This window comes from Ylistrum balloti, unplaced genomic scaffold (genome assembly GCF_031769215.1).
Source record: "Ylistrum balloti isolate Yb309-2 unplaced genomic scaffold, AGI_CSIRO_Ybal_v1 Utg370856, whole genome shotgun sequence".
Lineage (NCBI taxonomy): Eukaryota > Metazoa > Mollusca > Bivalvia > Pectinida > Pectinidae > Ylistrum > Ylistrum balloti.
In genome coordinates, this window is record NW_026782491.1 from 66274 (window position 1) to 91769 (window position 25496).

The following is a 25496-nucleotide window of genomic DNA, read 5'->3' on the forward strand; positions in this document are numbered from 1 at the left end:
ACCAAACCAGGATACCACTGAACATGAGCTATTTCATCTGTAATCCATGTGACGTGTTAAGGCCTGTTGTAACATATATTGCTATTCAGCTCTGCAACCAATATATATATCACCCTAGCTCCAGTCTTTATTACACTAGAACCTTGAACTGCTCAACTGTAAATTAAACTTTATCCAATTGTGATGTGGCATCACATCTCAATCTTTGAGCAGAAACACAGCTAGCATGTACACTTTTGTCCCAACAGGTGGTGTTAATAGTGAGGTTTTACTGTAGATTTATACAAGACATTTATACTTTTTAACAAACAAGAGCTTGATGACTACACTAACAATCATTTCTGGATACTACATACTGTCATATATTATACCCAACTTCCCTGTATTCAACATCACTAAAGACTACATTTTAAACACCAAGAAAATATAAAGTGAATCATGACTTGAGAGTGTAGCATTTGTAAATGTGCAGATGTGTTCATGTTTACTGCAAAATTTTGACAGGGAGGTCCTATTAAAATTAATCTCATTGTTTAGTACAACAACAGTCTAAAATCATGAAATACTAGCCCGAAGGGATCACAGATAGTATCCATTCCCCTGTATTTCTAGAGCGTTCCAGACAACATACAAAATATTTCAGCCTATTTACTCGGGTGTTGACACTCACCTCACGGACATACTGATTGCTGTCACCAAAGCAGAGGAGAAGATGAGGTAGTATGTTGACCACATATGGCTCAAACAGTTTCCCCAACATAGCACACAGCATCTCATAAGCAAACAGGGCACCTAGTATAAACCAAACACATCAGATAGTGTACTTAAACATAATGCTAAGTAATCTTTTCAGGATTCCAGTGATACATATGAGAACTAGAATTAACTTCTAGAACTGGGTTATTTATAAGCAGATCATTCCAACAAAAACATTTACTGCAGCAAACTTTGAATTTGTACAATAGTATCTATGACAAGAATTTACTTACCTTGAGGATTCATCCTCATATATACGTGTATCTATCACTGTTTTCTCTTGTCTTACTTTTAATATGACATACTGTATTAAGCTAATTGTTTGTAGTGTAGAAACTTCACAGTTTAAGACAAACCATGAAAATAGAATGCAACAAATAATTTCAGATGAAAGAATTATGTGCATCATTATGTAGTGACAGGTTTTAAACTATGAATAAAAATATCCACACAAAAATCAAATAGAGGTATTGATAACAATTTTGCAAATTTTACCATTAGACCATTCAGATGACAAGGATTTATTTACTGAGAGACTAGAACCTCAAATGTCTGACCTTCTCGTCGACGTGGGTTTTTCTTGTCTTTCACAGCTTCCTCCAATGTCGACATGATCTCTAGCTGTTTGAGGGAAGTGATTCCCAGACCTCGCACGAGCCCTGCCAATCCATATGCTGCTCCTCTCCTTTCACCATATTTGTCCGACTCCAAAAGGAGTTGCATCAGTTTTTGAACAAGTTCTGGAGCATCCTGTCGGATTCCCTGAACCAAGGGAGGTAAGCAGTGGGCAACTGCTTCTTGAACCTATTGATGAAAAAGATTTATTACTAAATGGCTCGGCAAACATATCCATTCCCAGGCGAGACTTACTATAAGATTAGTAAACAGGAGTTCAGCTTTTATCCCTCTCCAGTTAAATACTTTATGCTACTTTCACTAACTAAGAGATACATTTTTCAAAAAAGTAGGTGAACTTCTGGATTAACATTGTTCTTGATAAGTCCTATATCGGTTTGGAAATCAGGACCAGTGAAACCATTTTAATTTTGATGTTGAAGTTTTCATCATTAGCCTTAATAATTATTCTTTGTAAACTTACAATGTTTGATATACAAAAATAATTTGTAACAATGAGAATTCATAAAGCAGATAATTTCTCATATTCAGACCTTTTGTTAGAGATATAGAGTTATCTCCCTTCTCAATCAAGACGACCTACCTCCTGAGAAGGCGTAGACAGCGCACCGATCAGCTGAGCCATGATAGGTTTGATTTTGGGATTGTCCTTGTCCAGATGTTTGGCAAGGGAGCCCATCAGGATAACAATACTTTGTCGAACAGCATCATTACTGGCTGTGTTAGGTGCGTTAGCTAGGAACTCTTCAAACACTGGCAACAGTAGGACCACATTCGCCTGTTACAGATAGAAACGATGATCTCTAAAGTGGCCGTGTCTTAAGTAAGGCATGTTCATTGCCTGACTTGGTGAGATTTCTCCTGGTATTCTGGTCTCTACAATAAAACCCCCTCACACCATCCAACAGATATTATGTTTATATTTTGTATTGATCTTCAAACAAAGTTTAGTTTCTCTTTTAAAAAGTATTTGACCTTATTTGACATAGGAATTTGATAGGAATCTTTTATAACCAGGGTGGTTGAATGGTGCACTGGGAATGCATTCACCTTTCACCTGGACAACTTGGGTTCAATTCCCAGAGCAAATGTGAAAAGGTATGAGGGTCACCTGCCCAACCATGTGGGTTTTTCTCCAGATTCTCCATATTCCTTCCACAGTAGGACCTCTCACATGCTTCTATCCATCCCAGCAAGATCTAAGGCTCTCACAATATACAGGGTTAGAAAGAGACAGATTTCTCTTTCTTTTTCTTGAATTAGATGTTAAATTTCCTTTCTATCAAAATTGCTATCAATACATCAAGTGTTATCTATGGCCCTTTTCTAATATCCAGAAGACATTATTAATGGTTTCCACTTTCACAGTTACCTTTCCATGATCATTAATGGCTGCCAGAGCTGCATCTCTCATGTGACTACGGACTTCCGGTATCCGGTCTCCAAGGGCTTTAGGGACATAGAAGCTGAAAAGTTCGATGATCTGGTCTGATGGTAAGAGAGGTGACATGGCCTTGAGAGCAGCTGCCACTCCACTCCTAGCTTGCCACTCGTCCTGGGGCTGGTCCTCCACCAGACGCCCAAAATTGTCAAGTTTTGGTGGTGGCATCTGCAATTATAGGATGTCATTGATTTTTCTAAATGAAAAAATCTTTTTTTACATACAAAAAGATAAATAACTTTTGAAATAACTGCCTGGAGAAAGCACCAGCTGCTTTTAACCCTGTTTACTGACAAGGCAATTTGTTTTTAATGCCAGGAACTGTAATTACAGTAAGAGCCCTAAAGGAGAGTTTAAGATGTCTAAATTAATCATAAGCTGAGAACAACCTCTAAGCAATGCAGTGTTAAATACATCAATTTTTCATCAGTGATTTTGAATTGGTGCCGAAATTTAGTCCAGACCACTAGCAAGAGAAACTAACTCTATTCAAAAAATATCTTAGCCTGCCTTTGTTTCTAAACACCAACATATCACAGAATGTTGATAATCTTCCATGGACATGAAAATGTTAACGCCTCAACAAAATTTTTGATTTCACACATATTTAACTAAGAGGTGACTCACATAAAGTTTGTCCTCATATTTTGTCTTAAGCTGTTCAATAGTCGCTGTAACATAATCGCTGTGACATTCTAGCGTCTTCTCCAAGGCCTTCGAGGCTGCCAGACGGACAACCTCCTCTGAGGAAATGACATCATCAATCAATGGGCCAGCCATGTCTTCATATGGTTCATCCAACATCAGTTCCTGTAGTATTCTTGACAACAGGATCAATATTTTGTGGTTAGCTTAAATTCTCATGAAAACACATTGAATTGTTTTATACACAGCTCACTGATTATAAAAAAAGTTTGAAAATTATTCTCATTTTCAAATTTATTACAAAAAGTTAAAAATTTCTTAGTGAAATTTATTAAATACAATTTATTAAATGCAAGACCTTTTCCCAGCAGAAATAGCCTCTTCTGTTAATATATCATACTGTCATTTGGCCTGCAATTATTTTCTAGTTTGTAGAGCACAAAGAACTAAATTATTTCTGATCTTTTTCTCTCAATATTTAAACATTCCTACTTTTCACCCAACATTTTGACATTGTCGTCGCTGTCAAAACTAGCAACCCACAATCTCTGTGCGATGGCAATTCCAAGATCAAAGTTATCATCAACATTGGGAAGCACATCGACAAGACACATTAAGCCCTAGAAAGTGAGAGAAAAAAAACATACCAGAACACAATTAGTTATAGACATGTATCAGTGTCATCAACATCTAGACAATATCTGGTCACAGCCCTTCAAAATCAAGTTCAAGATTCAAATTAGATTAAAAATATTTATTTTGAAATTTTCAAATACTAAACAAAATGAAAAAATATCAAGTGTTTATACATGTAGTATTTTTCATGATCTGAGCATGTCATGATATGTCAAATATTCACGCTGACCTGACGAAATCAGGTAAATTGGCAATACTGCAAGTGAACATGTACGACACAAAGACATTATATATTACATACAATGTAATATAATTTGTATTGGATAAAGTATAACATATTACATATTGTATATAACATTATAAATAATCGGTAATTAGATGTAACAGTATTTGTTTGATAGTACTCCTTTGTAAGACATTAATCTTCTCTGGGGACTGAAGTCAGGGCACCCAACCCTGCAGCTCAAAGTAAAAACAACTACCAAGGGTAAGGAATACCCATTGTAAAATATTTGAAACAGAAAAACAGACTGGAAACATAAAAATTTAAATGAATATGATTTCTTAAAGATGCTTATTTGATTCTGGAGATTTTTAAATTTCTAAGCGAATAAATTAAGCATTCACTCTACCTGTAAAGTGGAGTCCCTCACTGCTACACAAGGAGACTTCAAAGCTTCTAGGAGAACAAGAATTTCCTTCTCAGTAGCCTTGCTGCACCCCTCCTTACCAGAGATACTATCACAAACTTCCACCAGCGCTGAGGAAGCAGACTGACCAACTTTTGCGATGGATGTTGATATCACATGGATAAGAAGACAGAGTAACTCTTTGTGATCAAGTAAAGCTGGGTCATGCTGAAAATTGATGATTCAATCAATTCATTACATTAGAACTTTCGATGTACTAGACCTTGGCCGATTCAGAGAAATCAACTCTGATTTTCAAATTTGTATTACAATGAATTACTATTCTAAATAGTTGTTGGATTAGCTGGGCTATCATTTTGCGGTTGTCCTAGTTTTTTGGCTAATTCAGTAGTTCACAAGAATTTTGCATCAGTCTATACACTGGTATCCAGATATAAAGGCATATTTCACTTCGTTAGATGTTAGTTGCCTGTAAAATGTTTGCCGAGTATCTAACTTCACACTATCTTTATTGGCTACAAATGAAGTGTTAAATGAAATCTCCTACAAATATTACCAACAATACAATATGGACATAACCTGAATATAAAACAGAAGGTGCTTTTTTTTAAAAGATCTAGAGGTAAGATTTTCTCTGAGAAATAACTTCTGTATGATATCATCACATAAAAACCATCTATAAAGCTTTAAAACAGATTTAGTATTGTCATCAAATGATGCATAATGAATAATGTCATCACCACTTCATGTGTTCCATATAATGTCATCATCATTAGATATGTACAGAACAATGACATCACCTCTTCATGTGTTCCATACAATGTCATCATCAATAGATGTGTACAGCACAATGACATCACCACTTCATGTGTTCCATACAATTTCATCATCAATAGATGTGTACAGAACAATGACATCACCACTTCATGTGTTCCATACAATGATATGTATTGATGGGTACCAAACAGAACGACAGACCATTTATGTAATCCATACATTAACATCATCAACTACTGTGTATTGCACAATGACATAAGCCCTATTAAAATGAAAGCCTGAAGTCCAACATCCACATTGGATGTGTAAACTGCATAATTTCATCACTACTTCACATGTAAAAGATATAGACATCATTTACCGACCTCATCAGAATGATCTTCCGTCCTCATTCTAGCGTGTAGTTCTATGAGTTTAATGGCTTCTCCTTGTGTTCGATCATCTCCCTTCACCAGTGCTGCCCCTTGTTTCAACACAGCCTTCAGTAGATAAAAGATAACAGTGAATGTTGCCACTGGAAACAGAGAGGTGTCCTCAAATTCTGTGATCTCCTTCGATGCGATGGTATACAGCTTCTTGACCAGACGAGCAGCCTGGTCTTGGGCAGGCTCCTTGGTCCACTCAGGTTCTACCTTACAAGCCGGGTCTAACAAGCGAACTGTGGAATTACACACCTGTGTACCTGCGGGAGAAAGTCATACCATTAATATGACATAGAAAAATGAATTTTTTTAGGTTATTGTGTTAAACAAATTTGAAATGTAACAACAGATTAGCCAGAAACCAGAAAAATTAACACTTACGTATTTCAGGCAAGTTAGAACTAAAAGAAAGTGTATCAAAATGGTTTATTTAAGCTACTGATATGTAAAACCTCTACATGAATTTTCATAGAAACTTGAGCACAGATAGTAATATCATTCTATGAATGTTTTATTCTTTACAAATGCTAAGATACTGTGACATTAAATCTGGGTCAGTATTCTTGTTAATTCAGAACTTAATCTCTAGGAGATATTGGAACACATATGACACCATCACATAATGGATAGACAGAGAAACAGTTCGAATGAATTTATTGAGGAAGGAGATATAATGAAGACAAACTATGAATGCCCATCTCCCTTCATGTTAAATGTTTTTTCTTTCCTTTTGAATTCTGCCTTATGTTTAGCTCCCTACCAAGTAATTTGTCATCAAATGACGAGATTCCAAGTTGGATAAAAGCTTTGGTTATTTGTGGTGCTGCAAGTGGTGACACAAACAGCGGTGTTAAGCAGCCCAATAGCTCCTTCATGTAGTCACGGACCGCCGACTGGTTACCATAGATACTAGCTTCAAGGATGTCGCAGCCACAGCACACAACACTGTCAAACTGTGAGGATAAAAGAATTTTTTTTATTTTTACTTATCTTGCAATGAAAATTATCTACTTTGTCTCACCGTTTTTCAGCAACCATCCCAAACCATATAAAATTGAAGTAATGAATTTACATATGGAAAGTCTATCTCTCTTGCAGTGTAAATCAAAGTAAATATCCCATAGCCGCACACAATCCCCATCCACTTCCCATACACAATCCCAATCCATCCACTTCCCACACGCAATCCCCATCCACTTCCCACACACAATCCCCACCTATCCACTTCCCACACACAATCCCCATCCACTAACCACACACAATCCCCACCCATCCACTTCCCACACATAATCTCCATCCATCCACTACCGGTACACAATTCCCATCCACATTCCACACACAATCCCCATCCATCCACATCCCACACACAATCCCCATCCATCCACTTCCCGCACACAATCCCTGTCCACTATCACACTTAATCCCCATCTCTTACCCATACACAATCCCAATCCCTCACCCAAATGCAACCCCAGACTTCTACCCATATACAAACCCTGTCTCCTATCATACACAATGCCTATCCCCTACCCACACACAATCCCTGTCTCCTATCATACACAATGCCTATCCCCTACCCACACACAATCCCTGTCCACTATCACACTTAATCCCCATCTCTTACCCATACACAATCCCAATCCCTCACCCAAATGCAACCCCAGACTTCTACCCATATACAAACCCTGTCTCCTATCATACACAATGCCTATCCCCTACCCACACACAAACCCTGTCTCCTATCATACACAATGCCTATCCCCTACCCACACACAATCCCTGTCTACTATCATACACAATGCCTATCCCCTACCCACACACAATCCCTGTCTACTATCATACACAATGCCTATCCCCTACCCGCACACAATCCCTGTCTACTATCATACACAATGCCTATCCCCTACCCACACACAATCCCTGTCTACTATCACAATAAATCCCCATCACTTACCAATACACAATCCCAATCCCTCACCCAAATGCAACCCCAGACTTCTACCCATATACAAACCCTGTCTCCTATCATACACAATGCCTATCCCCTACCCACACACAAACCCTGTCTCCTATCATACACAATGCCTATCCCCTACCCACACACAATCCCTGTCTCCTATCATACACAATGCCTATCCCCTACCCACACACAATCCCTGTCTCCTATCATACACAATGCCTATCCCCTACCCACACACAATCCCTGTCTCCTATCATACACAATGCCTATCCCCTACCCACACACAATCCCTGTCTACTATCACACATAATCCCCATCTCTTATCCATACACTATCTCATCCCCTCCACATACACAATCCCTGTCCCCTACCCCTATCCACACACAAACACTACAAAGTTGCTGCCTACTTTTGCTAATCTTTTGCGTATCTCAGATTCTTTCTGCATACAAGCCTGAAGCTGTTCTTCTTGTTTCTTTGTCAGTTTCAGCGGAGGTTTTTCTGTCTTCCCTTTTTTCTTCTCCAGTTCCTGAAATTCACCAGAAGACCATATGCTTATACATTTGATTAGAGTCTTTCATCACTAATTTCATCCCTACCATTTGCTTACTGTTTGTTGGGTTAATTGGCATCTCAGAGTCATTTTCATCCTGAATCTCCCTGTGGTGACTGGTGATTACCTTACTGGAAAACAAGCAGGAGGCCCACCACAAGCAATCCAAAGCAAATAGGTATAGTGTCTTGCTATGGACACAACGACAATAGCACAGGATGATCTGTGATTTGTTTTCTCAGAAACTTAAACTGCACCAATAAGGAATCAATGAACACACCTTGGATCTTTGCCAGAAATGTCCAATGTTATACTGACTGAGCCCTTTTATCACTGACACAAATTGTGCGAGAGTGATAAAAGCTATAAGCAACCATCTTTATATGTAAATTAAACTGTAAAATAAGTGGAAACATGAAGGCCTTTCACCTTTCTTAGTTCAGTTCTTGTGTCAAGAAAATCTTACAAATTATTATTATAAGTCAAAACATGAAGGCTTTTTACCTTTCTCAGCTCAATCTCAGCCATCTGTTCTTTGTAAGAGTAAAGCTTGTTTTCTCTTTTGATGTTGGTTTCCTTGGTTTCACTTTTCTCAAAACTAAAATACAAAATAAAGAAACCAATTTTGTTTTATCCTCACTCTATTAATCTGCATCTTTTACACAAGCAGACTGTCCTTTCCCTTTCTACTTCTCTGTCCAGTGTTAGACATCTAAAGCAGACCTGTCCCTTCCCTTTCTACTTCTCTGTCCAGTGTTAAACATCTAAAGCAGACCTGTCCCTTCCCTTTCTACTTCTCTGTCCAGTGTTAAACATCTAAAGCAGACCTGTCCCTTCCCTTTCTACTTCTCTGTCCTGAGTTAAACATCTAAAGCAGACCTGTCCCTTCCCTTTCTACTTCTCTGTTCTGAGTTAAACATCTAAAGCAGACCTGTCCCTTTCCTTTCTACTTCTCTGTCCTGAGTTAAACATCTAAAGCAGACCTGTCCCTTCCCTTTCTACTTCTCTGTCCAGTGTTAGACATCTAAAGCAGACCTGTCCCTTCCCTTTCTACTTCTCTGTCCACTGTTAGACATCTAAAGCAGACCTGTCCCTTCCCTTTCTACTTCTCTGTCCAGTGTTAGACATCTAAAGCAGACCTGTCCTTTCCCTTTCTACTTCTCTGTCCACTGTTAGACATCTAAAGCAGACTGTCCTTTCCCTTTCTACTTCTCTGTCCAGTGTTAAACATCTAAAGCAGACTGTCCTTTCCCTTTCTACTTCTCTGTCCACTGTTAGACATCTAAAGCAGACCTGTCCCTTCCCTTTCTACTTCTCTGTCCAGTGTTACCATTATTCCTCTTTCCATCACAACATTTACAATTTATATTACTAAGTACACTGTGCATATGTTGTAATGATGTATGTAAAAGGGTGTATAAAAAGGTTGTTGCCTACCTAGCCAGGAGGGCTTTGTTGTACAGCTCGCCTTCTGGACACAAAAACGTCTCATATTCTTCTACGGTGATGGTCATGAGCTCGGACTGACACAGTATTCCCCTCAAGTATTCAAGAAGGGGTGGCAGTACTAGGTCTGGAGCAATCCGAACCATGGTGGACAGAGCAGCTTTGGCACTCTGTAATTGAAAGAGGAAAAAGATAAATTAAAAACTGTTGGTTGGTTAATAGGAACTTTTATGTAGATTTAAAATTTCCATCAACATTATCTGATATCATACCTTTCAGTAAACATCAATACTAAGACCTTATCTAGCCTACACTTAACCCTTCCTTCCCAATAACAGGACAAATTTGTATGTGATCCATCAGTTATCACGAAAATTATTTCAAACCCTGTAGGACAATTAGAAAGGTTGTAATTTATCATAATCCAGAGGTTGGTAATTAAAAAGTGTCTATGTGTTGTGGAATAAATCAAACTGATATAAAGACATTTGCTTTGATATTAAATATAACTTTTTTTCATACATATTGCTAATAACATTACTTAATATAGTGGTAGAGGACAACACAAGGTCATTGCTTTTTATAGATTTATATATTACCAGCACAAATTAACCTACAGTCGAAAAGTTGCCTCCACCCAGGTATGTCAACTGTGCCTTCTGACATTATAATGCACTGTTGATATTGAGCAAACACCAAATATTTCAAAAGAGTTAAACTATGTATGTATGAAGAATCAGAAAAATAATTATCAAAGACAGAAACATTGGTATACCTTCGTTAGATTGCTGTAATATTTAGGAAAATTCAGAAACTTGAATTTCCTTAATGGAAGTCGGTCCTAATTGTCAGACTTACAACTCAAAAAAATTAACCAGCTACCCAGTAAAATCTTTTTTTTTTTTTTTTAGTTTTTTTTACATTAAACAATGCACGCAAACTGCAACACATCCACCTGTACACTCTGTGTATACAATTAAATCATTGTAATAATCAATACATCATCAATACACGCCTGCATACCCTTTTACATCCAATCAGGCATATACAACAGTATGACACATATTCCCCTCCTTTATAGCAGTTATCTAATATATACACATATACATACCCTTACACAGTGATTCAAACAAAAGCTCACAAAAGATGGCACAGCCTCACTGAAAGAAAGATATACATACACATTCACACACACACACACACACAAATAGAGAGAGAGAGAGAGAGAGAGAGAGAGAGAGAGAGAGAGAGAGAGAGAGAGAGAGAGGGAGGGGGAGAAACAGAGAGAGAGAGAGAGAGAGAGAGAGAGAGAGAAAAAACACTCATGCCATGTCCAGCATCTGTGCAGTTCTCACTTTAGTCCATGGAACTATCTTACTTTGTCTAGTGCCAGCCCAGTTTTTACCACAACCAGTAAGACAAGGGCCATTAGAGACGGGTTATACTCCCGAATGGGGAAAAACTGAAGTATGAAAAATAACAAAGGGCAATAAGAGAGTTATGATTCTTGTGCACTGCCCTCATTCTCATTGAGAATGCTCCAGACAGAATTTAACTATGAAAAATAACAAATGGCAATAAATCCTATGATCAAAAAGTGAGTGATGATTCTGGTGCACTTCACTCCTTCTTGTTGAGATTTATCTACCTATGAATGAAATTTTATGTTGATATCGCCTTTAGTTTTTGTTTTATGCTCCAGACGTACAAATGAACAGACACATCGACGAACAAAGTGGCGACTGTATGCTCTCCCTTGGGGGAGGATAATTACTTAAATCTTATAATCTTACCTTGTCTAATGCCTCCCCAATTCTCACCATAGCCAGTAAACTGTCCAGGTTTTTTGATATAAAGTTCCGGGCATCGAGTTTGATGTAATATAAAATGTCAGTCCATGCTGACTCATTAGCATATACTGAAAGAGCACAAAACAAGTATATCAAACAGTATCTACTTAATAGGGTAAAGCTTTAATCACATTGGTGAAGTGTCGAAATATTCCTATAGAATTATATATACTAAAGGAAAAAAAAACCCACTCATTCAGCTCATGATTTGATTTGGCTAATTTTTCTGTGCACCCCCCCCCCCCTTCATCTTTAAAGTAATCAAGATAATATTGATCATTATATCACTAGATGCTTGTTTTGGTTTAACGACTTTTCATCATTTTTTATACAGCATAATGTTAGTAGCAAAATTTGTTCCAAAAGAACAAAAAACACCAAAAAAACAAAAATTAATAATAAAAAATAACAAGAGATCCCAGAGGGATTTTGGCGCCCACCATTTGAAGATCTGTTTTCAGTTCTTGAAGATTTGATTATTTTTTTTTTGTTTGTTACAGGTGTTGTAAATGTTCATGAACTGGTCTTCATTGAATGTACTCAATGATGGCACAAGATATTTTTATTAAGCACCTATTAGCAAATATTATTTGAAAAAGATCCCAAAGTATTATTAGATAGCAGTCAGTTACAGGTGGATAATGGACAATATGCTTGTGCTGTATTACTGTCGACATCCAAGATGGCTGCCTGTGGGCCACCTTGATTTCAAATCAGTCCAAAAAAGGTACAATGCACAACTAGGGAAGCCAATATCTATGAAATATCAGAAGGATCCATCCAGTACTTCCTCAGATATAGCAGTAACAAGATTTTACTCTCAAATCCAAGATGGCTGCCTGTCAGCCATCTTGATTTCAGATCAGTCCAAAAAGGTATAATGCACAACTTGGAACCAAAGGGAACCTGCATATGGAATTTGAGAAAGATCCATCCTGTACTTTCCAAGAAATAGCAGTAACAAACTTTTACATTCAAAATCCAAGATGGCCACCTGTCGACTATCTTTATTTCGAATCAGTCCAAAAAAGTTACAATGCACAACTAGAGACCAAGGGGAAACTGCATATGAAATTTGAGAAAGATCCATCCTGTACTTTCCAAGAAATAGCAGTAACAAACTTTTACTTCCAAAATCCAAGATGGCTGCCTGTCGGCCATCTTGAATTCGAATCAGTCCAAAAAAGGTACAATGCACAAGTAGGGACCAAGGGGAACCTGCATATGAAATTTGAGAAAGATCCATCCTGTACTTTCCAAGAAATAGCAGTAACAAACTTTTACATCCAAAATCCAAGATGGCCACCTGTCGGCCATCTTGAATTCGAATCAGTCCAAAAAAGGTACAATGCACAACAAGGGACCAAGGAGAAACTGCATATGGAATTTGAGAAAGATCCATCCAGTACTTTCCAAGAAATAGCAGTAACAAACTTTTACATCCAAAATCCAAGATGGCCACCTGTCGGCCATCTTGAATTTGAATCAGTCCAAAAAAGGTACAATGCACAACTAGGGACTAAGGGGAAACTGCATATGAAATTTGAGAAAGATCCATCCAGTACTTTCCAAGAAATAGCAGTAACAAACTTTTACTTCTAAAATCCAAGATGGCTGCCTATCGGCCATCAGAAATAGTGGTAACAAACTTTTACTTCCAAAATCCAAGATGGCCACCTGTTGACCATCTTCGAATCAGTCCAAAAAAGGTACAATGCACAACTAGGGACCAAGGGGAAACTGCATATGAAATTTGAGGAAGATCCATCCAGTACTTTCTCAGAAATAGCGGTAACAAGAATTGTTTACGGACAGACGGACGACGGACCATGGACGCAGGGCGATTTGAATAACCCACCATCTATTAGATGGTGGGCTAAAAAGACAAAATGTCTACCAGACATAAAATTCTCTTGTTCCTATCAAAATCAGAATCTAATCAAGTCTTGAAGGTGATGTATTGATACTTTGGAATATATAAAGATATAACACTGATTTGGGAAGTGACAGGAAGCAACGTGATGTAATGGGATATGACAAAACTGTCAGAAATTACCAAATCATAAAATTTAGATGATTTCTAGACATGAGGAAATCCTGGAACTTTGATGCAATTGTTCAAGAATTCTGTTCACACATCAAAAGCCTGAACATAATGTCAATTACAGTAAAACAATACCTATACTGGGATGGTGAGATGACAAAATGGTTGCCATGGCAATTGCTTCTGCATCCTTTGGGTCGACCTTTTCCACACCTACCAAGGTAATCAGTGCTCGTGCCACTCTTGTAGGTGATACATACTTGTTAGGATCAAAATTCTCCTTCTCCATGTCCAGAGTATCAGGGTCAATGAACTTAAAAAAGAAACCAAAGTGGAGGTAACCATAGAGGATAGATGTGGTAGTAGATTCTTGTACAGTACTATTCATCACTGAACTTAGTCAATTTACATTATAAGACATTAAGTTTTCGATTAATTAATAAGAAAATGTTGGTAACCATGGATTGCATTGCTTCAATACATAAGAGTATAATTGTAAAAATTCTTTCAATAACAACAGTGACCTTGAAACACAAACTTATATTCCTTATTATAACATTTGACCTTAGTGTAAAATTTTATCATAATCCCTTAAAGAATGAAGTCACTAGAATGACATTACTAATTCAGGACTAACATGTTTAGTTTGATACAAGATAAATACCATAAATATTCGCGTATAGTGCGCACTCGCGTATAGTGCGCAGGTACTTTTTGGAGATCAGATTTAAAAAAAAAATCTACAGAAAAATTAATTGACTGGTCACTGCGACGAAACATTTGATGTGGTCTGATCCATTGATAATTAGGAAACCACAATGAGCGTGACCCTAACACATGTAATTACCTTAAGTAAACAAATTTACCCAGGTGACCTAACAAGCATGAAAGGCTTGGCTGATGGTATAATTAACGGTTAATGACAGTTAACACGTTGAGTATGAGGAGACTGATGACACCCGGCTTGGGCTGAACGCATACTATTGGTCAGAAAACGATGTTGTTTTAACTGTCTGAACATTTTCAATCCTACCTTGTCCCCATAAAAGCAGGTGGTTTGTTCAGTATAGGCATGATCTTTCATGGTATCTGTACCCACCGCGGTATCCGAAGGTATTTAATGATAGATTGTTTACACCGACTTCGACATGGGGAAACTGCGAACGCCATTTGACTACGCCGAGAGACTGGAGTTTCGTGCCGCCGGTCACCACTTCGACATTCCAGAGTGAAATATCAAGGCACGGAAGAAAGAAAAAAACCGTCTAAAGTCCCAACCACTGACCAGAAGGGCTGACATAGGTGCGACAGCGAAACACCCAGAGATGGAGAGAGAGAGCTGTTCAACTTTGTATGCGATCGCCGATATCCCGGCATCGCTGCCAGTAAAACAGAACTGCGCGTGCGGGCCATGCAGATCAAGAGAGGTCATGGGGTCACCAACTTTGGGCATCGGTGGGATGGGCTGTCCGATTTATGAACAGAACGACAATCGCCTAAAAACTTCCGGATTTATTGAATTCCACAGATACATCATCAAAATGAGGCAGAAATTCAGACACTACTATAGCCCTGACCAATAGTAAGACCGACGGGAAACAAAAAAAATTAGATTCACCGTAATGCTAGCGTGAATGGCAGATGATTAAAACATTCGAAATTTATTTTATTTTATTTTTTTGTTGTTTTTATCTCCAAACTATCATATAAGACCGACGACTTTTACATATAACTATGTGAAGGGAGGTAATCCAATATGGCGGATGCAGAACTCGGGAATGATAACCCCAGGAATGGCATGTACCTGCGTATAGTGCGCACCCCCTTTTTGACACGACAGTTTCAGCCTAAAAAAGTGTGCACTATACGCGAATATTTACGGTACTTCAAAAGTATTTTGATTATGTTTTTTGATCAACTTTGGAAGAAACTTTTAAGAACTACAAAAATCTTTTCTTAGACTGATCCATACCTTGTGATTGGAAAGGAAGACCTTAAACTGGTCAAGGAGGGCCAATGATATAGCTGTACCTCCAAGCTGACCAAGCAAACGCTTGACTGAAGCTGCTGTAGCTTTCCTTACTTCCCAGGACTTGTGCACCAGGCAGTGTACAATGGCTTTATAGTACGGTCTGTAATATCAGTATTACATATCACATTATCAGACAATGGTTTTGTGTACGTTCCGTAATAACAGTATTACATACAATATCATCACACAAGAGGCCCAAAATGCCTGCATCGCTCACCTGTTATTCAATTTTTTTCTACAATAACACATTAAATATTCTCATCATTGACTTTCAAAATCAACAAATTTGACCAAGGTGACCTTGAATAATGGTCAAGGTCATTTCATTTTAAAAGTAATAAGCTTCATCAAAGGAACCAGCTTAATGTCATGATCCAAGGATTATCTTGGATTATCAAGAAGATGTTGTTTAAATGGAAAAGTTGTCAGATGAATGACAGATGCCACATCACAGCATTAGCTCACTTTGCCAGAATTGGACTTTCATCCAAATAAGCTATTTATGTACAATGGTTGACCTAGTGACTACTGCCTCTATTCTCGTATTTAGATCCTCCTGCATTAGTTGTGATTTTCTCAGATAAACAGCAAAAATAATAGGATAACCTGTAGCTTTCAAAATAAGCAACACACACATACACACACACATACACACACATACACACACAAACACAGATACGAACAAAACAAAACAAAACAAAAAACAACAAAAAAATGTTTGACTTACTTTGATGCTTTTTCAGTCATTTTCTGTGGATATTCCAAAATGAGTTTTTCTGACAAGGCAATCAGACTTGGTAAAGCTGAAAGACAACACAGACATGCCAATCATGTAAAAGGATAGCTCATCAAGGTTGTAATAGATCTACAGTGTCAATTAGAATTCAGTTCTCTTATATCTATCTATTAATCACCCATATGTTAATTGCCATTATTCTTACAACTTTCTGAGTTCAAAATCACTCTTTTTTACCAGCAGCAAGCTTGGTATTCACACACTCATGTAGGTAACCAATGGTGTTTCATTGTCGAATATAAACACATACCTTCCTCACTGGCCTGCTGCAGGTAACGATCATTTAAGTAAAGCTGCTTCTGACTATCCAGTACTGTAGCCCAGAATGGCCCAAGTTTGCTCTCTGTCAATGAAATTTAAAATATGTGGTTATAAATGTTATCAAAATGGAGAGTATGCATCCTCAATACTGCAAGGGTTTAGCTTACTATTGCTCTCTGCACCAATGGAATATTTCATGGCAAAATGGAAGGCTCCATATGCCACACCTTGTGGACAATGATTTTTTAATGTACATAAATGAATCTTAAGGCAGCATTTTCATAACAGTATGCTATAAACATCTTTGAAGTTTGGTGTCACTTCTTTGTAATTTTCAAAGGATCGCATCAACTAGTGATTGGCATGGTCCAGGGGTGCAGAAAGCAATATAGTGAGCATTACTCCTGGAGTAATGAGGATGTGGAATATGTTGCAAACAAAATTATTTTAAAACAATATCGAACCATTGACTTTAAGAGCAACAACATCAAAATGTTGCCCTTATCCTAAAAAAGCTGACCTTATATCACAACTGAAATAACAAAGCCAGAAACATTAATTCTGTTTGGAGTACAATTCCTATTCAAATTTTGACAAATAGAAATAAAGATAAAAGTTTACCTGCTTGAATATCGATCAATGAAATCTTGGCAAGGATACATGCAGCAGAGACAGCCTCTGTCAAAAGTTGGATCTGACTTGACTGGCTGTTGGCTTTCTCTATGGTTTGTATCAGCAGTGGCACGATTGCTGTTGCCTGGGGTAGGGTATCTCCTTAAAATAAAAGAAAAATATACAAAAATCACAAAATTTTTCTTTTTTACAACTTGTATATCTATAATGCTCCAGTTGATCAAGAACAGTATTGCTTTAAATGGCTATGCCAGGTTTAATTCATACCATCAAGCTTGTTTTTTGGTCATTAGAAGATTTGAGGAAAATTAATTATAAGCTCAGCGAGTTCAAAATTATGACTTCATACTAGAGATGCCTAAAAGATATTTTTGTCAATATTTATGGCTTGTAGGTTTTGCTATGATAGACCTACCATAAGAAACCCTAGTACAAGATGAAGATGAAATTATCTCCCTTGACTTACCATGGAAAGCAGTGTTCATACATTGTAGATAAGCATTCCTGACATTAGATGTGGAAGACTTGAGAGTTACACCTTTCTGTAAAAAATATTGATGAATTTCATAAGTGTGGACAAACATTTTGAAACTGCATCAAAATTAAAAAAGTCTAGAATGATCGTTAACCATGAAAATTAATTTTAGCTTAACCAAACTTTTATCACTTCATGTGTGTACCCAGTAAACTGATAAACATGTGGCATCTTACCAGAATTTTAATCACTCAGTGAATCTGTCTTATATATAGCGAACTTACATGATTACGACTTTTTAACAGGTTTTCTGATACACAGCAGTACATAGAACTAACCATTTGTTTGGTACATAGATATAGTATCTCACCTTGAACCACTCTATAAGCTTGTCAGGAACACTGGTGTAGAACTTAGCGCACCACAGTGACATCATAGACAAGGCATGAACCAGAGTTCCTTCATGGACTAAAAGAAAAGAGTAATCAATCATTTTAACACCAGTTAAAAAAAACAAAACCATCAAGACTGATTCCCTCAGAAGAAAATCATTCAGACCGATTCCCTCAGAAGAAAATCTATAATACTGATTCCCTCAGAAGAAAATCATTAAGACTGATTCCCTCAGAAGAAAATCGTTAAGACTGATTCCCTCAGAAGAAAATCATTAAGACTGATTCCCTCAGAAGAAAATCATTAAGACTGATTCCCTCAGAAGAAAATCATCAAGACTGATTCCCTCAGAAGAAAATCATTAAGATTCCCCGTGAAAGCAAAATCATTGATTCCTCTAAAAACTAAATGACTAATTCCCTTTTAAGATAAAATCACAATGATTAATACCTGTGAAAAAAACACAATTCAAGACTTTTCCTTTCTAAAGATGTTACTAATATGGAAGGTTTCTACTTAGTATAATATCAATTCTTCACTGAAAATTCACTGAATAAATTAGAAAAGTTTGTGAAATTGAAATTTCAAACAGCAATGTGAATATGCATTAGTCATCATAAGCATGTAAGACTAGAGATTCTGATTTGATACTTTATACACATTGAAACTGACCTTCCTGTTGTAACATCGGGATGAACTTTTCTGTCACTGTGTTACTCAGACTTTGCAGGGCATAAACACCACTGGCCGTACAATGACTGGCATTTCCAACTGCCTGTAATACACTGATCCTCTGGTCAGCTGATGTCAGCTTTCCCTCTGATCCTTAAAACAAGCATTTGAAGATATGAGTGTACTTCATACATTAGACTCTGGACTGTTGTCCACCAAGTGTACATCACAATTTTATCTAATGTTTCTGCTTAGATTAATCATTGAACATCATTTTAAACTACCTAGATTTCTCATAATACATCACAAAATCATCTTCTGATAGAGTATCTAACACTTTTCGATCTTTTTAGATCTATCGATTAATATACCTTTATCAGTCCTGATTTATAATAAACTAGCATTATACAAAAGATCTTAAACAGAGTCACTCTGGATACATCATTAAGAATTATCAAAACCTCTCTAGATTTATCAATGAACATCACTATTACACCCTATCTCAATTTAAAATCAAACATCACTCAGACAGATATACTAACCGTTGAGAATATCAAACAGATGGCAGACAAGTTTCTCCACAGCTTCTGTATCACTACACTGAACTGCAAGATTTTTAAATGCAGTCACAGCCTCTGCTCTTGTTGCTGGATCCTTGGAACAGATTTGGACTAACAAGAAAAAGAAAAATGTTCACATACCGAGACAAAACAAATCTTTGGAGTTCATTCATTCACCAAATATCATGATTCTGCTATAGTCTATCAAATACATTTATTTAAACATTAACCAATAATCAGACACCTACATGTTACTAACGTGAGTTTGGTCCTAGATCTGTCATATACTAGGAAACATTTGTCAAAGATTAATGATGACCTTGAGTGAAACTACTCAGTTTTGCCTAGTGTTAAATTTGCCCCCAAATCCAACCATATAAGCATCACTGCATTATGAATTTGAAGAAGTTGTGAAATGTGAACTTTGACCTTGTACGTCATGACCAATGACCATCTAAATACAAGAAATGGTTGAACTTGGTGTTAGGATACTATGGTGTAAATATGCAACAAATCTGTTGAGAAGTTCTTTAGACATGGCACAGAATATGACAGGACATGTCAGGACTGTGATCAGTACGTCAACACTATGTCCCTAATAAAATCAAACCAGGAAAGTCTCAATCACAACACAACACGTGTCACGAGTAAGTGGGTTATCTATTGTCCTTAATAAAATGATGGAGGTATAAACACATATATTTGTACTATTACATCAAACTTTACCCCACCTTATATTTCTGATTCATTCATAAAAGGACTTAAGTCTCCTTGCAAATAATACACAAGACTTTGATTAGGATATTGGATGATTGAACTCAGCATGCACTTAGTTAATCTCTGTAATTAATTTTCATAGTTATTCCATTCAGAGACTATCAAGATAAATCATGACTTTATATAAATACCTCCAAGTGGTTTAGCCAGCTCTTGTGCATACTGCCTTAGGTCCAGGCTCTGACCAATAATCAAGTATCCCACAGCTGTAAAACAAGGGACATAATCTTCAGACTGTTCATCACAGCAGTTATAGAAATGGAAGGCAATTCACATCAGGTTCTGATCAGTTTTGGAATTCAAAATTTTTTACAAATAAATCTGTCATGTTACTGTTTATTAAAATATAATTCAGTAAAAGTGATCGGTGGTAACTATTCTTCATATAATATTTCTTTTACACTGTACTGTAAAAACCATCACTTTTTGTGGGCGATTCATTTTGTTGAATTTTTGGGTACTCTATGCCTACAAAATAATAAGCAGATGAAAGTTGACATGGATTATAATCCTACCGGATTTCCTCAGTAATATATGTCCACAAAATCAAGTCCTAACGAATATGTATATTTTTGGAAAACCACAAAAATTAATCCCCATGAAAATATATGATTTTACAGTAAAACCTCTAAATAATGCCCTTTTCATCTGACACTGAAACTTGTCAAGAATCTCATGTTATGTTTTTGCTTGTTTAATGAACACAGAGTACAAAAGGCATTACTATACAAATAGCTGCAGTGTAACACAATTTCACAGAGAAATTTATTTCACAAGGCATTTTTACAAATTAACTGTACCTTATCTATAAACCTGAGTTTCGAGTAAAGCCCCACATTCTATTGTTTACCTTGAAGAATGCTCTCTGGGTTCCTCAGCATGGCTTTTTTAGTGGCTGGCATTAGTGAGTCCTGGAACTCTTGGTGTGTGCAGTGTCTCAGCAGATTATTACACGATATCTACAATGTAACCATACTCGTATCAGCTTCCTTAAATAATTCTACTACCATGTGCCATAAAAATTTCTTTATCATACATGTATCGAAATGTGGTTGAAAAGTCTTGTCCAACAAAGATTATTTTCCGTATTTATCAAAAACATGTCTAAAGAGTGTTCATTTCCTCTTTAGTAAGCCTCAATGAAATCCTTTCCAAAAATAGCATGAAGTAGACACAAATCTTTAGCACATCAATATATATATACTGTATTTATCTTGTAATAAGTCTGGGGGAGTTGGAAGCCATATATAACCTCAAAATATAACTAGGGAGATGATCTTATTATACAACAATAATGTAGTATTTATTTACTTTTTTAAATAAAACTGAAATGGATGTGGATACACTCACAGCCAGCCATGGTCTTATTGCCATGAATACAGTATAGACATCAAAACTTTAAAATTAGGAGTTGATACTGAAAGGAGTAGCTGATTCATATCACTGGAAACAATCAAGATTAATATGCAAGGGATTTTGTCAGGTTTATTAATAAGGATATAAACTTTTAATTGTTGTGAAATCTTTTAAACTAATTTGTAGATAAAAATGATTTCGCATACTAGAACCTTGTAAATCAATTGTAAAAAACAATTACAAATTAAAATCTCACAAGACTATGACACATAAAATAAAAAATAATGCTGAGTGACGTTTTATCTGTCAAAGTTCTATACATGACTTACCAGAAGCTGAACTGATGGTTTTGTCCTGGATCCAAGTACTTGTTTTGTGTACAGGTCAAGGAAGGGACCCTACAAGGGAGACAACTCCAGTAAGATCATATAAAAAACCGCTTTGATTCCTAGAGAATAACTAATATTGTGTTGTAAATATTGCAATAAAGTCAACCATTGTTGTAAAGTAGAGAAACACAAGCTCCTAAATTAAACTTTCCTGTTTTACTCTGACCAGTAGTCTTAGACACAGTTTTTATCTTACAAAATACAGTTTGTACATCAATTTAATATCTGACTCATACTGATATGCAAAAAACAAGAGGAAAGGTCTTTTTGGATGATACAATACATATGTATATGTGTATTGGTAACGTAGTTGGTGAGGGGCATGTTCTGTTTAATCTTTACTGTATAAAGAAGATATTTAACATAGTGATCTCTAGTGAAAAGGTAATGAACTTTACACCTCTTTGCTTCCAGTTTCAATTTTCAATTCTATAACACCAACAAACATACAATCCTAACAATCTATAAAATCTACACACTTTAAATTTTTTGAGGAGCTCCTGGTCCTTAGTCTTGGTGAGGTAAGATATCAGTATTCCAGCAGAACTCAGTACAAACATGGATGCTTCAATCTCCGTCAGTAGCTGAGCATATTCTTCAACTGCTTTGTCACTCTATCGAAACAAAGCAATATGTCAAGTCAAACGATACTGTAAATATGCATGAAGTTGTAGGGGAAAATGTGAACTGTTAAAACAATAAAAGCAGTTTGATTTGTTTGTGGAAGTCTGCTTTATAGCAGTTTTGCTTTTTAAAGAATTTTCTAAAAGTTGAGTTCATGCTCCAGCACAGTCTTAAAATACCAAGATTCAAAATCATGGTGTAGATATCTACGTATCACAACTACCCTGCAATAAGACCAGGGGACAAATATATTACCTCTTACTCAAAGTCAGGGGGTGGACTTATCACAGGACAGTAAAAGAGCATTGATTTATGATTTTACTGAACAGCAATATATATGGGTGGGCTGATTACCAGACATGGGATTATCACAGGTCACTATACATTTTTCTTCTAAGAATATATATAGAGCTATCTTCATACTTTGATTCAGGTTCTGATAGCCATGATAACTAATAGCAATATAGTTACAGTAAAATAAATAAATAAATATATAAAGGTCTATTATGTACCAAATACAGTTTGTATATATCCTAGTGACAATACAAAGGATATGTTGATATAGTAAGTAAATAAGTAGAAAGTGTACAACACAATTATACCTAAATATTAAAATTGAAATCTTAATTTCCCTTTGATAACAACTATCACATGATGTTGTGGTATCAGGGTCTTCAATGTAACGGAAATTGACTTACTGATCTGAAGATGGAGACAAGTTTCCTATAGGCAGAGAAGCTGATGACCTTGGATCCGGAAGCCAGGGCCCCGTACACAAGGCCACATTGTACACCAACCTAAAAACAGAGGTTACATAAAGACAACTATATTTCCTGAGTGAAATTCTATTCATGAACTGATTAAACATTATTGCATGCTTCTGGCTTCATAGTTTCACCCATTTGAATATTTTTTTTCAATGTTTAAATTTTCCCTTTTTTTTCTCTCTCACCACTAAGAAATAGATTATGGGTCTTTCTACTGATACCATCTTCAGTCTAATTAAGATTACATTTGATCCTTGAACATTTTGAAAAAGTAAAATGTCTTGAAGGTAACCATCTTTACATGATATGTTCCTTGTCAGATTTTAGTGTAGACAAAAAAAATCAATGCAAGGTTATACCGTGAATCCCATTTATTATGTAGAATTACGATAGTTTTCCATGTAATGAATATTCCTTATATAAAGTAAGTACAGAAAAATGTTTATCATGATATTGTGCAACATGAAATATTATATTTTATTATATTTTTCCTGCCCAGAACCAATTTTTTGTGAGCTATAATCCTTAACAAGTGTCTGTTTTGGACAATTTGTGACTGTAATTGTCTAGTAATTATTGCCTGAGGTTTCATGAGGAAGCCGTGTGCCATACAGCCAAGTGTAGTCAACAAAAATATGTAATCGGTAAAGATGACTGTGAAGATAAGACTTCTAATTAGTAACTAACTGAAAAGTGTAAAAATTGCTATCATCTAACAGCCATTTCGTATCACTATGATAAAGCACCAGTAATATTTTGTGAATGTTCAAAGATATTGATAGAGGCATGCTTTATAAGATCAAAACACACTCCTATTTAACTAGTGTTGCGATTTTGACAAACATAAGATGTCTGTTCTCTGCCAGAAATCCAGCTTGTCATCTCATGTTTGTTTAGAAAAACTACTATAAAGTCCCGAGTATTCTGACATCTTCCTCAATAGAACTAACTAAACCTGTGACATTCTGAATCTGTGTAATCGAAGTACCTCAGTATGTTGGATTATACAAGTTTAAATGAGTTTATCATCTTACCAGCTGTTTGAAGGAATCCCTCGAGAGATTTCCCTTGAGGAATGTCTCCTGCATCACAACACATGTCCATGTCAATGCAAATAAGGCTTCTCCAGATGTGCTCTTACTGTACATATATAAACACAGTGACAGTAAAAACTTAAGACTCAAGTTTAGTCTTCTAATGGACAGACATAAACACATATATAACATATACAGTAAATTGATAGCATCTTAACATCATTTTATGTAAAAATAAAAATAAAAAAATAATTAGTTGTCTGTTACAAACTGAAAAATATTACCTTCAATTGCATGATCTAGTGTTTTTGTTGAGAGGACCAATCAATTTGTAAATATATTCATGAACAATATCTAAAGAAAAATTCAAATTCATGTTTCATACCAAGAATGCAGCTGCTTTTTGTGAAAATTTGCATGGGACTCCAAGGTACTTGACAATGTCTTAACAGTTGACTCCGGATGAGACTTAGTAACTGCCCTGATGACATTTAAAACAGCATGGCGAGATCTGTTGTCATGGTAGCGGCTTATTGTTGGAGCCAAATATTTGAAAATTCCTCGTACAGCATTCTCTGGGAATTCTAGAGATAACACCAATTAAAAATTCAATTAAAGATAAGAACAAGTTTTTCCCTCATTACACCTGTCACCAAACAATTACTGCCAGGATATCTGCTGGATGTAACAAAACAAGATGGGAGAAATAATTATGTGCTCAGTCCAGATCTGAGGCCAAATTCTAATCATGCTACATATGAGGAGACTAGATAAAACTTATACATAGCGTTAAATATGGCCTGTTATTCTGTTGACAAAGCATGATTCTTGGACTCCATTGACCTACATAAGGATTATCATGCATGAGATCCAACACTAATCAATCTAATAAAAAATATTATTTATTGTAC

The 25496-nt window shown here is 36.3% G+C and overlaps 1 protein-coding gene across 1 annotated transcript in view; it reads right to left on the minus strand.

Moving 5' to 3' along the window:
* LOC132559095 (stalled ribosome sensor GCN1-like) overlaps positions 1 to 25496 on the minus strand; it is a 47848-nt gene that overhangs the window by 21017 nt on the left and 1335 nt on the right. The window contains exons 3-31 of the mRNA XM_060223706.1: positions 24971 to 25169; positions 24586 to 24691; positions 23483 to 23581; positions 22640 to 22774; positions 22101 to 22169; positions 21266 to 21374; positions 20547 to 20621; positions 19621 to 19749; positions 19079 to 19231; positions 18384 to 18481; positions 18005 to 18080; positions 17527 to 17679; positions 16895 to 16987; positions 16576 to 16651; positions 15789 to 15948; positions 13952 to 14129; positions 11716 to 11840; positions 9914 to 10092; positions 8981 to 9074; positions 8333 to 8452; positions 6724 to 6916; positions 5907 to 6223; positions 4747 to 4971; positions 3971 to 4098; positions 3461 to 3653; positions 2765 to 3001; positions 1976 to 2170; positions 1314 to 1560; positions 671 to 792 (exon numbers count right to left, since the gene is read on the minus strand). Coding sequence (XP_060079689.1) covers positions 671 to 792; positions 1314 to 1560; positions 1976 to 2170; positions 2765 to 3001; positions 3461 to 3653; positions 3971 to 4098; positions 4747 to 4971; positions 5907 to 6223; positions 6724 to 6916; positions 8333 to 8452; positions 8981 to 9074; positions 9914 to 10092; positions 11716 to 11840; positions 13952 to 14129; positions 15789 to 15948; positions 16576 to 16651; positions 16895 to 16987; positions 17527 to 17679; positions 18005 to 18080; positions 18384 to 18481; positions 19079 to 19231; positions 19621 to 19749; positions 20547 to 20621; positions 21266 to 21374; positions 22101 to 22169; positions 22640 to 22774; positions 23483 to 23581; positions 24586 to 24691; positions 24971 to 25169 — 4283 coding nt within the window. The remainder of the gene's footprint in view (positions 1 to 670; positions 793 to 1313; positions 1561 to 1975; positions 2171 to 2764; positions 3002 to 3460; positions 3654 to 3970; positions 4099 to 4746; positions 4972 to 5906; positions 6224 to 6723; positions 6917 to 8332; positions 8453 to 8980; positions 9075 to 9913; positions 10093 to 11715; positions 11841 to 13951; positions 14130 to 15788; positions 15949 to 16575; positions 16652 to 16894; positions 16988 to 17526; positions 17680 to 18004; positions 18081 to 18383; positions 18482 to 19078; positions 19232 to 19620; positions 19750 to 20546; positions 20622 to 21265; positions 21375 to 22100; positions 22170 to 22639; positions 22775 to 23482; positions 23582 to 24585; positions 24692 to 24970; positions 25170 to 25496) is intronic.